Source organism: Melospiza melodia, chromosome 5, assembly GCF_035770615.1.
Source record: "Melospiza melodia melodia isolate bMelMel2 chromosome 5, bMelMel2.pri, whole genome shotgun sequence".
NCBI classification, from domain to species: domain Eukaryota; kingdom Metazoa; phylum Chordata; class Aves; order Passeriformes; family Passerellidae; genus Melospiza; species Melospiza melodia.
The window spans coordinates 16,690,339-16,704,219 of NC_086198.1; the positions used below are offsets into that span (position 1 = coordinate 16,690,339).

Below are 13,881 nucleotides of genomic sequence, written 5' to 3' on the forward strand. Positions count from 1 at the left end.
ACCCCGGGTCGGCGCGCGGCGGCGCGGCGGGAGAGGCCGGCGATGGTGCTGGAGACTCTGGCCCGCATCGTCAAGGTCCAGCTGCCCGCGTACCTCAAGCGCCTGCCGCTGCCCGAGAGCGTCGGCGGCTTCATCCGCCTCACAGGTAGGCGGGGGCAGCGGGACCCCCTTCCCGCCCCGGCGGCGCGGTCGGTCCTGCCTGGGATCTGGCTCTCCCCCCTCGTTCCGGGCATCGCTCGCTGTCTGCCGGCCGCGGCACAGAACGGGGAACGCCGAACCCTGAACTGTTGCAGCAGGAGGATGACCCGGCAGGAGGTGTCGGGGTGAAGTGCAGGGACAGAGTGGAACGTTCGCCTCTGAAATTACTCCGGGAACCAAGGCCGCTGGGCCAGAGGCCGTGCGCCGGGATGGATCGGGATTTAGCCGGAGGCCTGAAGCACGGCCTCTTCCTCACAGGTCAAAGGCAGCATCTGAACTGAGTTAAACCAAAAAAAACCTCTTTCTAGGAACCTGCCACATACATAAAGTTAGGATAGTTTTTAAATGTAGTAATTGTTGTAAGTATTTTCTGCGTGAGGGAGTGGAAGCAGCAGTTCATTGATTGTAACTCTGTGCCAGAGTGAACAAGAACGAAGGGTGAGCGGTGGCGGCTTCTGTGGGCGCTCCGTGCTCCGCACACCGGGCTCTGGGGGCAGGCTCGGCCGGGTGACACACGCGGGCCCTCAGGCACGGTCAAGTGACAGCATTAGTCCGGTGACAAGAAGGAAGGAACGCTCTCCACAGAAAGTAGAAGTAGAAAAAGTTATCAAAGTGCAGAATCAACCTTATATCTTGCAGCACTAACACCCAGACTGTAATAGTGTTGGAAAAATGTTAAATTTAGAACAGGCACAGTTTATTTAAAGCCAGCTTTGAGCACTTCTTTTTTCCAGCATGTTTATGCTGCTTGTGACCTGCAAGTCACATTATCTTCCTCAGAAACAAGCAGATCTCTTTTAAATTAACTGTTCTTTTTCCACAAGTACTCTCATATGAAAAAGCTGTTAATTATATTTACCAAATAGAGAAATTCAGCTGCTGCAGAGTTGGGTTTTAAGGGAGGATAGAACAAACTACAGAACAATGCAACTTCTCCTGTTTCTGGTATTTATCAGTTTATTAATGAAGCCAATTGCCCTTGTAACCACAACTTGACTTAAAATTTGTTAAGCTTAGTAATATTTTATTATCTTACTGCTTCACTCGTCTAACTACGTGTGTTTCTAACAGGATTTTATTTGTGCAGTCTTCTGTACTCATAATGTGTAGTAGTAATATGATTTATTCTGAAAAACCTCTGGAAGGTTTGGTCTGTAGACCAGAATCAGGGCTTTGGGGTTTTTACCTAGTGTGATCAGCATGGGAGAACTGTTTTGTTGTCACATTGTTTACCCCACTGACTTCAAGGTACTTCCTCAAATTTGGAGAGAGGACAAGAAGCAAATAACTGCTTTCTTAAGTGTAGACCAAACATGTGAAATGTCAGTCCCAAAAATACTAAACAAAAGTAAAAGAAGGAGCTGAGTCAGAAACTGCTTTTGAGAACTGGCAGGATTTAATGAGCATACCTGAAAAATCCACTGCTTCTAGTTCTCAGTGATTTTTTTGGATGGACTCTAAAAACGGGAGACAAAGGTATATTTAAAAATAGATGGCTACAGAGAGAACATTTTTACATTTTAAATTTTTATTCAATAGTAAACTAGACTAGTATCTGCCACCATGCTTCCTCTTCCTGCCAGGGTGAATAGGAATGAAAAGGGGGGAAAAAAGCAAAACTCTACAGGTGCTTCAAGTTATGGCATGGGATAAATGCAACACAGTGAGACTTTTGAGAAGGATGTTGTAGGACACTGCATCCTGGGCACCTGCAGTAGAAAATTATCATCTCTTAGGGCATAAAGGTTATTGAAAGTCATTGAAGCGTCATTGCTCGCTGAAGAGCTGTGTGCTTGCTTGCACGCAGAGCTGCTGTCAGTCTTAAGTTTCATTTGAGAAAATGATTGCTGGAGCAAGTGCTGCCTCTTCTGTGTTGTTGTGGTCTTTGTCCTGTCCTAAAGCCTCTAAGAGCAGAGGATTCCCAATCCTGGGGTTATTTTGCAGTGAATTATCATTAGGAAAGACTATTAGACAATAAAGAAAATTAATGTGACCTTTTGTGTTTGCTACTGTAATTACAAAGTATATTCTTTGGCAAACGGCATACTTTGCTCCTTTTTGGAAAGTGAGAAGTAACATTGGTCTAAAAATATTTAAAGTGCATTAATATTTGCCCTTTGGTGGCATCTATTGAACTTAGTGAGGGACCAGCACTATGAAACACTGGACAACATAGACCTTGTTTGCAAATGCAGGCCAGAATCCAGATTTGCAACAGTGCAGTCTTAACTCTTTTATTGCTTCTAAACTCTCATAAGCTTGTAGGCAATTTCAGTTCCTGTAGTGCATCAGTTGTAGAAACAACAGAACAAAAGTAAATGGAGTATTTTGGTTTTTTTATAGGATGTTGTATAGGGTGCTGGTTAAAGATGTGGACATCTGTTACCTGGTGTAACCTTATAAAACCAGAATGAAAAACTGCTTGTTTGAAGAAGAAAACCAGTGCATACCTCCTGAAGGTAAAAGCAGTGAGGGAGGAAGGAAAGAATGTTTGACCTTGGGTTTGAAAGTGGATATCTAAATTATCATGCTGTGCTGCTCAGAAGCCTCTTCCAGGTTCTTGCAATTGCATTGTTAGTCTTCTCAAGGTCAGTGAAATGAACAGTGTTGTCTCATGCCAGCATTGCTTTTTGCCCTGCAAGGTGTCATTAAAATGGCATAGAGATTCACCTCAAAATAGCAAACAACCAAAACCAGGATAGATCTGCTTGTTAGTTCTGAAGAGAATGTAATTAGTAGGTACTTCGAATTTGCATGAAGAATGTCATCACTTTAGAGGACATACAAGCACAGTTCCCATATTCCCTTTGACTGGTAGTTAATACTTGTTAAAATTTTGATTTGTAGTTGAGCTGTTACTGTAAGAAGCTGCTTTTGGGTCTGCATAGGGTTATTTCCACAAAAAGTAGCTGAAACATAAATCAAAGATACCAAAGGAGTAGTTGATGGAAGATAAGGAGGGAATGCCTGCTTTGATTTTCCTCTCAGTGGCTGTTCTGTACCTTGATTTTTTGGTTTTGGACATGTTACTGTAGGACTAAAAATTAAGACAACCTCTCCTTGAAAATATCCATTGCCTCAGCTTCTTGGAATTCTCTGGTTTCTGATATTTTCCAGGACTTACCTTTGGGATTAGTCTCTATCTAACACAAGTCTGAAGATTGACCTGTTCCATACACTACTCTTCATTTCTGTCTCCAAAATCTGCCTGTCCCCATGCAGCAGAATCGATAAAGAATCTCCAGAATCAGTGTAATGGCTGAATTCTGAGTTGTCAGCTGTGAACATAAAGTCTTGTGAATTGCCCTACATGTGCTTCAGAAAGGTATGCATGGCTTCAAAACCAGAGCAGTCTACACTTGCAGGAAGGCATTGCATTAGTGTGGATGAAGGGTTTTTACCATCCCTGCTCACCCAGCCTAAAAATCTCTGACAGTGTCTTGTATCCGTGCCTTAGAACACGATCACATTGATTTTTCAGTTTAAACACAGGAGCTTCAGGCAGTCTTTTGGCAATAACAAGCCAGTTTATGGTTAGTGTACACATGAATGTAACTGGGGGCTTTCCAGAGACTCCCACATTAGAAGGAAGCACAGAATTTACTGGCTAGTGAGGACAAAACTATTTATCAGCAGTTATCTTGGTACAAATATTAAATAATAACCATCCTAAACAACAGCCTTGTACATCCTATTCATGTTTATTTCTAATTTCCTTTCTCAGAGGTTACAGCTATCACGTTCCTCTTTCACTTGTATGAGCCCAGCTGGCTGTGAGCCATTCAGAGACATGACCCCTGTTCTCATTTTGATGCTGTATCAGAGTGTGAGACCTGTCCTTCTTGTGTGTCAATCTTAGCCCAGTTACATTCACCACACAATTGACAGATGCTCTGGTCCTGGTGTGCCTCTTGGAATGACTGTTCTGTCTTGGAGTTCAGAGGAGTAGCTTTGTAGAGATCCACATTTTTGTCAACAGTCAGGTTAAATACAAAGTTTGGAAATTTTTTTCAGTGACCAAATATTTTACCTCTCTTTTGAAATACATTCCAAGTCAGTCCTTCAGGTAAGGTAAGAAAGTGTGTTTGGATTCCTGATGGAATTGATGGAGTGTTCTGGAAAAGTAATGATAGAGAAGGCAAACAGGCACTGCTGTCCAGGAACTCAGGATTCTGTGCAGCTGAAAACATTTAAGTATCTCAGTGTTAATTATTATTTAGGGCTTGCAGCTCACTGGAGGAACTAAGTAAAGAGCACCAGAGATTAATGCATTGCAGTGAGTCCTGGTGAATGTGGTGAGTTGTGCTTTGTAGGGACTGCTGCAGGTGCAGTTGGGGAATGACTGCTGAGACTTCTTGCAGTGCCTGCAGCATTTATGCAGCTGTGATGCATTGCCAGATAAATGCACTAAATGTGGCTGTCACATCAAAGGCAACAAAGAACAAAATATTAATCCCACAAATTATTTTCATTACATGGTCTGGTTCCAGAAAATTCAAATCCTTAAGAAAAATCCATTAGATTCTAACTGGGGAAGTATTAGCGAACTTGTGTTTTATTAGTACAAATTAAATCAAGCTATACAGAATATTATACTTTTTCAGGGCTACAACCCACCTGGCAGACTTAGCCTGCTCTGTTGTGTTTTCTTTCTTGTACATCTTATTTTCAAAAAACAATTTTTAGAGCAGAATCTTGCTATATTCTAATCTTCAATAAATTAGTGTCTTGTCTTAAAAAGTGCTTGTGCAACTGCTTGTGGTCCAGCTTGTTATACTTTTTTCTTTCTCTTTTAAAATATTTTTAAACTCCCTTCTGTATGAGTGCTTAATTATTCTCCAGAAATTTAGAAAAATGCCCTCAACCTTTAGTGCATCGTGGTATTTAAATTGCACTGGGGTGCATGTTCTTCACAGCATGTTCTGCTGGAAAAGTAGATCCACCTTATTTACATAAATGCCAATTATTGATGCATTTCTTAAAAAGTCCAGTAAGCCTTCTCTCACCAGTATGCCTAGAAGATTTATAATGATGTAGCAGCAGGGCAGCCAGATCTGCAGTGGATACTTTTATTTTTTAACTGTACTTGAGAGAAGTTCCTTATCTTGGTAAAAATAATTTTCTGTGACTTCACCTCCTGGTCTTAGGTGTCTGCCTTTCTCCGTGTTGTAGAAACTGATTGCAGATCCCTGAGCAGAGGTCTGAAAAATAAAACCAAAGGGATCGGTGAAGGTTTTACCAGTACCTTAGTGTTGCCCATTTTAATAAATCTTCTATATGTTTTATATTCTTCCATTGAATCATCTTCTAGAGTGATAAAATTCAATTCCATCAATTAATTTCAATTCAATAAATTCTAGGAGTCAGATTTTTACTTTGGCTGGAGTAAATCCTAAGACTTAATCTATGTCTTCTTTTTTTTCCCTTGAGACTCACCAATGGAATCTTGTTTTCCCTGAGGGCCCTGCTGAGCCCATTTCATACCCTCAGCCTAAGCCATGTGCAAGCAGCTGCTGCTGCAGCATCCTGGGGCGGTGCCAAAAGCCAGCCTAACTCCCACCTTGTCTCTAGTTTCAGAATGGCTGCGGTTACTGCCTTTCCTGGGCGTGCTGGCCCTGCTTGGCTACCTGGCTGTTCGTCCCTTCCTCCCCAAGAAGAAACAGCAGAAGGATAGCTTGATTAACCTCAAGATCCAGAAGGAAAATCCCAAAGTAGTGAATGAGATCAACATTGAAGATCTGTGCCTCACTAAAGCTTACTGCAGGTGTTGGCGTTCGAAGACGGTAAGACACTGTGCTGCTCTAGGGTTAGAGATGGAAACTTGCATATTTTTAGCAGAGCTTTGGTGGTGGATTGCTCTGTGTTGAGCTGTTGCCTTTGTCTGGAATTGGAACATGCTCCTGAACTTTGCAGAATGGCACAAACCTGACTACATGAAGAAAGTAACTGTGGAAACTTGAAAGAAACACAGTAGGGTTTCTCTAAAAATGTTTAGAGTGACCACATGTGAATAAGAATAAAACCAAGCAAACCTGTTTTACCATTTGGAAATACATTGCAACTAATTAAGAGAAAACTACTCTTATTTTGCAAAGAACAGTGCTTAGAAAGTTGTTGATATTAGAATGAAAATTAGGCTAGGCCTGTGTTGGTGATTCCTGTCTGGTCCAGAGCAGTGAGATGACTGGTTGGGATATTCCATATCCCCCAAATCAGCTAGATGTAAACGAGTGTATTTCATTTTGCCTCAATTTTCATTTCCTGATTCAATTTTGAATGTCCTGACCACAGTCTGGTTTTGTTTTCCCTGAACCAAATGCTTTCCTTTTTTAATAAAAACAATAAAGTCTGCCCTGAACTGAAGAAGCTTAACTCAGCTATTCTCACTTTGGACTAATCACTTCAGCCAAGTATTTCAGCTTCTCTTAAAAAAGTACTTTCTAGTTGCAAATTACTAAATCTATTAAGAGCACTCTTAATAGTTGTACAGTAAATCCATTTGTAGCTGTGATGGCTGTTTTGTTTGCTGTTCTTTCATGGAAAAGGCTTTGTCCCTGACTCTGTGTCTAAGAACAGCTATTTTAGGATCTCCCAAACTTAGTTACCCATTAACTGTGTTTGTTGCCCTTAGTATCCTGTGTCTGATAGGAGACAGGGAGTTTGATGTTGAACCAGGACATCACAGGAGGAAACAGCAACATTATCAGAGCACTCGGGGCTCAGGAAGAAATACAGAAATCACCATGCAACTGCTGTACAGAATTATGCTAATTCTTGTTTTTGGTTTTTATTTTTCAGTTCCCTGTCTGTGATGGCTCCCACAACAAGCACAATGAGTTAACAGGAGATAATGTAGGTCCACTAATACTCAAGAAGAAAGAAGTATAGCAGATGCTTAATCTAGATCATGACTGATAAAAAGTCTTTTATACTGTTGTAGTTGCAAGGGACAGCATTTTGTTATGTGACTGGTATGATTTAGTTTCATGATTGCTGTAGATTTCTTTTTGGAATAAATTGCATTTAGACAGTGATGAATTTGTCACTGTTTTGGTACCTTATTCTGAGAAGAATTTTGCCTGCTTTGTAAAACTGTAAAGTACCTATCTCTGTAAATAAGTCGTTTATTTCAATAATAAATTGACTTTCTACAACTAAGCCTTTTTTTGTATGAACATACAATTATAAAACTGTCACTATTTCAAGTACACATTTCTGTTGAATTTGTTCTGCTGAGAAATCATGTGTTACTCAGCTTTTCAGGAACAAATTTAAGTGTACTTAAGTGGGGGAGAGAAAAAGATACCAACTTTGTCCTTTGTGAATGTATTTTCAGGCAGCAGATCAGTGTTACGTCATGCTAGCTGAAGGTCTGGCCTGCATGGTGTCTAAGTGGGCAGTTTGTTGGTCTTACACAAAGCAGCCCAGCTCAGACAAACCCCACACTGCTGGAAAGTTTCACACAGCATCCCAGGTGGAGTGCTGGCAGTTCCAGGCCGTATATAAAACAAATTATTGAGCAGGTCACCCACCACCATTAACCCTGTATTTTGGGCCCTGTTTTGGTGGTAAGAAAACACAAATTTGTCTCCTGCAAGTTCCCTTGCATTACAGTCACTACTTTTTGCATTGGGAATTTTCAAGGGATGAATGGGTTAAGAGACAGAAGTGAGGATGCAGAGCTGAGCTGTTCTCTTGGCTTGTTACTCATTCAGAATTATTATTTAGGCAAGTCAGAACGTTGCTGTGCTGAGGCTTAAATTCAGATGCAGATAATTACTACTTTCCTAACAGCTGGATTTCTAATTAATTATTCTAAAGCGCTTAATTCTCCCACGGAGTAGCGTATCCATTAGTTTAAAAATAAAAATTTGGTCCATGCTCCATCAGACAATGGTACCATGACAGATTCTCACCATTCCTTAACAGCATTTTATTTGACCCTTTGTTAGGTGGGAAGCCCCAGAGCTGTTGCCAAAGCTGATCACCAGAGTGCTGAAACAGAAAGCGAGTCAGAAAGCTGTTCTCACCCATAAGGGCTCTTGCAGCAGCGGCAGAGTTAAGGTAGATCATTCCTCCTCCATTTGTGACAGTTGTAGTTCTAGGTTCCAAAACCTCTTGCTTTGCAGCAAAAGATGGCAGATCAGGATGTGACTGTGTGTTAAATTCCTGCTTTTATAAAGTGTGGAACAGAACCATGGTATAATGTTTATTGTTTAAATGCTTCACGGTGGTCTTGCCTTAATGGATGAGCAAACCATAAATGTATTAGGATATAAACATTTATAACAGGGAAAAATATATAAAGGTAAGTGTCTTATACTGTTTTCACTTATAGATGTATATAGAATATCAATCCCCAATTCTTGGGTTTGGTGAAGAAATTACTGTGAAATGTAAAACCCTGTCTCTGACAATTTTTTCAGGGTTTAAAAACCACAGTCTACTGTAGCAGACTTATTAGACACAGGCTGTATGTGCTTCCAGCTTTTATCAGGATACTTCTGTATTCAAACAGATTGGTTTCTTCTGAAATCACAACCAAACCTGTTAAATTAAGGGAAACCTGGTTAAAGTGAGTAATACAGCAACATGGTTTTGTTTCTCCCAAAAAACTCCTTGAAGAGAAGAACAATGTAAGGTTTAACCTCTTCATTACTTAATCAAGCTGTGTTAGAGATGGAATTATTTTTTTTCTCCCTACTTGCTTTTAGATGAGACAGTTTAACAGCAATCTACAGACATGGCTATAGGATAAACAGGGACAGTTTTTTTGTTTGTGCTTATATTTGTAAGGGCATGGAATAAATTTGTAGTGTTGCAAGAGCAAGTCACAGTTCTTCTGTAGAAAGCACATTTTATAATTTCCACGAGATAATTTAATGAGAATCACAAGCAAGATAAATCATAATTTCCTTGGATTTCAAAATCTGTCAAGGTAATACTCTCTCATGTCCACAGAACTTCCTATAAAAAATCTCAAAGAATTTACTAATCTTTTCCAACTGAAGTCAGAGATAGCTAGCTAAAAGCCGAAGTGCCTGTACAGCTCTGTGTCTCACCAGCAAGTGAGAAGCTGAACTAATTACCTGACTTTTCTAATCTAATTGGGAAGCTCCATACACAGGAATAAATTTGCCCTAAATAGCAATAAAGACTGGAATGGAGATCATAGGACCAGGTCTTCAGTGTTGATGGAAAATCTGGGGAAACTGAAATCGGCATTTTGTGACACCTATTTACAAGAACAGCAATGTTTTCCTTTCTTTTCATAATTAATTTGAACATGGTTATAATAGAATACAAATAAACTTGTAAAATAGGTTTGGAGAAAGGTGTCTGACTTGGGGCAACTACTAGACAAATGTAACTGAAGTGCAATTGACCAAAAATTTGGTCTCTTGCACTCTTTATTTAAAAATCAAGATACAGAAACTATCATCCATTTTGTGGCTGTATTACACCATGACTCTTTCACAGTTAATTTTAGACTTCAGTTTAAATTCCATAAAAAGCTCAGTTTGGCTGAGAAAGAGAGAGTAAGCAGTGATTATAATCACATCCCCTGGCCTGTTGGACTCCCTGCTTGCAGATAGACAATTTCTGTCTTTTCCCATATGCTGCCTGCTGTAGCTGCTGGATGCTGGCTGCTGGGAACACTTTCTGCTGTCAGACCTTTCTGCTGCAGAGGTTCTTGTGAACCTTCTGGAACAGCACACTCAGACTTCCCCCACACTATGCCTGTGATTATGTCTGCATGACAGCGGGACTCTACTTATCAGTTACTGCACATTGTGCTCTTATTTTATTTCCTGCAAATAAGAGAATACCATGGCATAATTATTTAATTGGCTTGAATTTATGCCTTATTCAGTAACGATTTTCAAGGCTTTTTGTTAAAAAGGAGGTGTTCTTTAATGTCAGGCTTCACTAGTACTCTGAGAAAAACTGAAATCTAATCTCAAAGTTAGTTGCTATTCAAAAACAGCTGAAACTGTCGCGATACTTACTAAAAAACCCCAGTCTCTTAAATTCTTAATCCTGACATAGCATTTAATGAAAAGATGCAAGTGTTTTCTTTCTGGAAGATAAGGAGAGGGAACATTATAAAGCATTAAAGCTTTTAATTTTAGATCTGCAGGTCCCTATAATAGCTCCAACCTGATACTTTTTGAAGATTTAATAAAAGCTGGGGGAAAGGGGTCTCATGAGAAATATGGACTTAAAAGGGCAGGGAAAGAAAAATCTATTCAATCTCACTTAGATTAACAAAAAAGATGGGAAGTTTTCATTGGTATAGCTTATTCAGGCACTGAGAATTGTGGAAGTGATCTAATGTATAACTGAGAGCACACTGAGGTTACAGGAACAGGCAAATCCCATTTATGACTTGCTGTTTTGCTGGGGAAGGAAGTATTAGAGGCTATCACAAACAAGAGCTCTTCATCAGAGGTTTGCTTTTGTACTTACGGTTGTGTCCAAATTTAAAGGGCTGTAATCCTTCCAACATCACACTTCTGTTATTGAACACATTGCAAATTTGGCATAGTGATCCCTCTGTGAGGATTCTACTTTTTATAAAGCTTTACAAAAAAGTGAACTCCTTTAAGTTTTACTGAAGTAGAACTATTTTATAGACAGCTACTGATGCACACTGTATTTCCTCACCTTGTCAGTTAACTTTACGAACATTACAATTTCCAATTACTTAACCTCCTATTAAAACTACATGCATGTCACAAAATAGAATCAATGAGGTTGGAAAAGACCTCTGAGATCACTGAATCCAACTTATGACCACGATGTCAACCAGACCATGACTCTCAGTGCCATGTGCAGTCTTTGCTTAAACACTTCAGGGAAGATGATTCCACCTTTCTGGGCAGACCATTCCACTGTTTAACAACCTCTTCTGTGAAGAAATTCCTCCTAATGTCCAACTTAAAACTTCCCTAGTAAAGCTTAGACTCTTCATCTCATCCTGTCACTGGCAGCATGCCAGAAGAGTCCGACCCCCCCCCGGCTCCCCCCTCCTGTCAGGGCGCTGCAGAGCAGTCAGGTGCCCCCTGAGCTGCCTCTTCTCCAGGCTAAACACCCCCAGCTCCCTCAGCCACTCCTCACAGGACCTGTGCTCCAGACCCTTCCCCAGCTCCATTGCCCTTCTCTGGACATGCTCCAGCACCTCAATGTCCTTCTTGCAGTGAGGGGCCCAGAACTGGACACAGCTCTTGGGCTGTGGCCTCACCAGTGCCCAGTACAGGGGGACAGTCACTGCTCCTGCTGGCCACACCACTGCTGACACAGGCCAGGATGCCCTTGGCCCTCTTGGCCCCCTGGGCACACCCTGGCCCATGTTCAGCTGCTGTCACCAGCACCCCGGGTCCTTTCCCACTGGGCAGCTCCCCAGGCACTCTGTCCCTGCCTGTGGCACTGCCTGGGGCTGCTGTGACCCAAGGGCAGGACTCAGCACTTGGCCTTGTAGAACCTCATTCTGCTGGTCTCAGCTCATTGATCCAGCCAGTCCAGATCCCCTGCAGAGACTTCCTGCCCTCCAGCAGATCAGCAATGCCACCCAACTTTGTGTTGTCCACGAATTTGCTGGGAGTGCACTCAATCCCCTTATCCAGATCATCAGTAAAGATATTGAACAGGACCGGGCCAGGACCAGGAGTGCACGTGAAGTAGTCAGAACAGGCACAGAAGGCCAGGTATGTCACAATAAAGACCAAGTACAGCACCCTTAACCATTGCTCCAGTTCAAACCCATCAGGTGCAGTTTGAAAGCATCTTCCTTTCAGGTCAGGAGACAAACTTGAACTGAACTGAAGATGGTACATTCCCAAGGAAGCAGAGAGAACAGCAGTGTGCACAGTTAAGAGAAATATAATGTACTTGATAACTGTTAGGGGAAAACTTAACAGATAAATTTCCTGACATTTTTATCATTGTGCTGGAACTGCAGGCTATGAAACTGAAGTATTTCTCAGGAAGCTTTCTTTTTGGTTAGAGAGTAAGGCTTATACAGAGGCATGCATGTACAGCTACATACACAGCTCATCTGTATGGCTACATATAGAGCTTATCCGCAAATAGTACGGTGTCAACATTAGAAGTATTTAAGTAGTTAAAAGTATTTTTGTACTTTTTTTTTGTTTTGCATATTAAAAATTTAAAAGCTAAAATAGAAATTATTTGTTCTTACTAATGCCAAACCTGGACACCATCAAATGTATTCTACACAGGATGCAGTAAAATGAGTTCAGTGAACTGTAGTGTAGCCATCTGCAGGACAGTATTGCCCACCTCAGTTACAGGCACAATCTAATAGCCTTTCCAAAAAATAACACAGTAACTTCCAGTTTTTGAGGGATGCTGTACTGACCCTGTGCCTCAGAATGGAGTTACCAACAACTTCCTTGGAGCCAGACAGATTTGCTGGTATCTGTCAAGTGATACCAAACCTGAAAGGCAAGAGTAGGATTTTGATCAACAGAGGTTACTCCTGGCTGTAGAACAGCATGTCTCTCTTGACATCATGTTGTGTGAAGGCTGAGGCACACAGGTGAAGAAGCAACCATCCCAATCCCGTACAACCCTCCCCCAGTCCTTAAGCCATCCCACAACCCTCATCTCATTTTCAGGCTCTGTCCTTTTTTCTGCTGGCACCAACATCTTTATTACCAGTCTATGATGGCCCCAACTGTCTCTTTGAGCATGTAAGTACCAGTTGCTCTATGACCAGAGCTGACAGTCCTTGAAGGCACAAAAGAGTGCATCAACTGTGAGGAAGAACAGCAATAGGGAAAGGCAAGTTTTGGAACACAACTGAGGAAGGAGAGGGAATCACCAACTGATCAATCACCAATCACTAACTAACTGATGGAGGACTTGTTCACTATGTATCAACAACCACTTACTTTGAAGTTGCTTTCTTTGAGTTGTATAACTTGTCATCTCACAGCCCAGTTTCAACCATCAAGAAGTTATTCACATTAGTCTCCATTTTTTTTGGCTTATATTCTACCTCATGACTCCACTCCACACCTGAACAATTCTGACCCTCTCCTTGGCCTCACCACCCACACATTTCAAGTAAGTCTTGACTGCTAACTTCTCAGTGACTCACTGCCAGGTCATCTTATTCACTGTATGTTCAGCTATTTCATCTCAAGGCACCATCTTCACATAAAAATATTTTATAGAACTCCACCAGGGCTGCTTTAAAAATAGCAGGGGTGACTGATAGTTTTAGGTTCCTCCAGCAAGATCAGACATGCCACCTTTACACAGCAGAAGTGTCAGGGTTGAAGGACCAGACTGCTGCAGTTGTCTGTCTTACGAAGGTTCACAGGCCTCTGCCTCTTCTCCAACCTCTGCACCTTCCTCATCCTCCTTGCTCTTTGTCTGAGCCTTCTGCAGAAGTCTGGGCCCTGCCAAGCCGATAACCAGGGCTCCAATTGGAGCAGTGATCAAGATAGCCAAGAAAGCTACTGTCAGCACATCCATTCCATACTTTTCCTTTTGCTCATCTTGATGTTGTCTTGCTGTATCCAGGGCAAGAGAACCTATTGCAGCCTGCAGGGAAGAAAACATTGCTGAGATGGAGAAAGTAATCTTTAGCACTGAACAAGGAAAAAAGCAAACCTATCAATCATTAGTCAACATTCCACAGAAATTTGACAT

At 41.4% G+C, this 13,881-nt stretch overlaps 2 protein-coding genes across 9 annotated transcripts in view; one reads left to right on the plus strand and one right to left on the minus strand.

Annotated features, from left to right (window-relative positions):
* Positions 1 to 7,356, plus strand: CISD2 (CDGSH iron sulfur domain 2). Its single transcript, XM_063156437.1, has 3 exons — positions 1 to 145; positions 5,770 to 5,981; positions 6,997 to 7,356. Exons 1-3 carry the CDS (start codon positions 43 to 45, stop codon positions 7,084 to 7,086), a joined length of 405 nt encoding a protein of 134 aa, XP_063012507.1. The 5' UTR covers positions 1 to 42; the 3' UTR covers positions 7,087 to 7,356.
* LOC134418306 (sodium/hydrogen exchanger 9B2-like) overlaps positions 5,046 to 13,881 on the minus strand; it is a 25,781-nt gene continuing 16,945 nt past the window's right edge. For 7 of the 8 annotated variants that reach the window (XM_063156431.1, XM_063156428.1, XM_063156432.1 and 4 more), the window contains one exon: positions 8,108 to 13,773. In XM_063156431.1, the coding sequence (XP_063012501.1) occupies positions 13,534 to 13,773 (240 nt within the window). In that variant the 3' untranslated portion in view covers positions 8,108 to 13,533. Of the gene's footprint in view, positions 5,400 to 8,107; positions 13,774 to 13,881 lie in introns of those variants that run through there. The other variant, XR_010027755.1, reaches the window with a different exon arrangement.

Bases quoted from the DNA above. Each gene is read 5' to 3' on its own strand.
- CISD2 (XM_063156437.1), top strand. From the start codon at position 43: ATGGTGCTGGAGACTCTGGCCCGCATCGTCAAGGTCCAGCTGCCCGCG. The intron at 146-5,769 runs GTAGGCGGGGGC...CCTTGTCTCTAG, and splicing joins CGGCTTCATCCGCCTCACAG to TTTCAGAATGGCTGCGGTTA. The intron at 5,982-6,996 runs GTAAGACACTGT...TTTATTTTTCAG, and splicing joins GGTGTTGGCGTTCGAAGACG to TTCCCTGTCTGTGATGGCTC.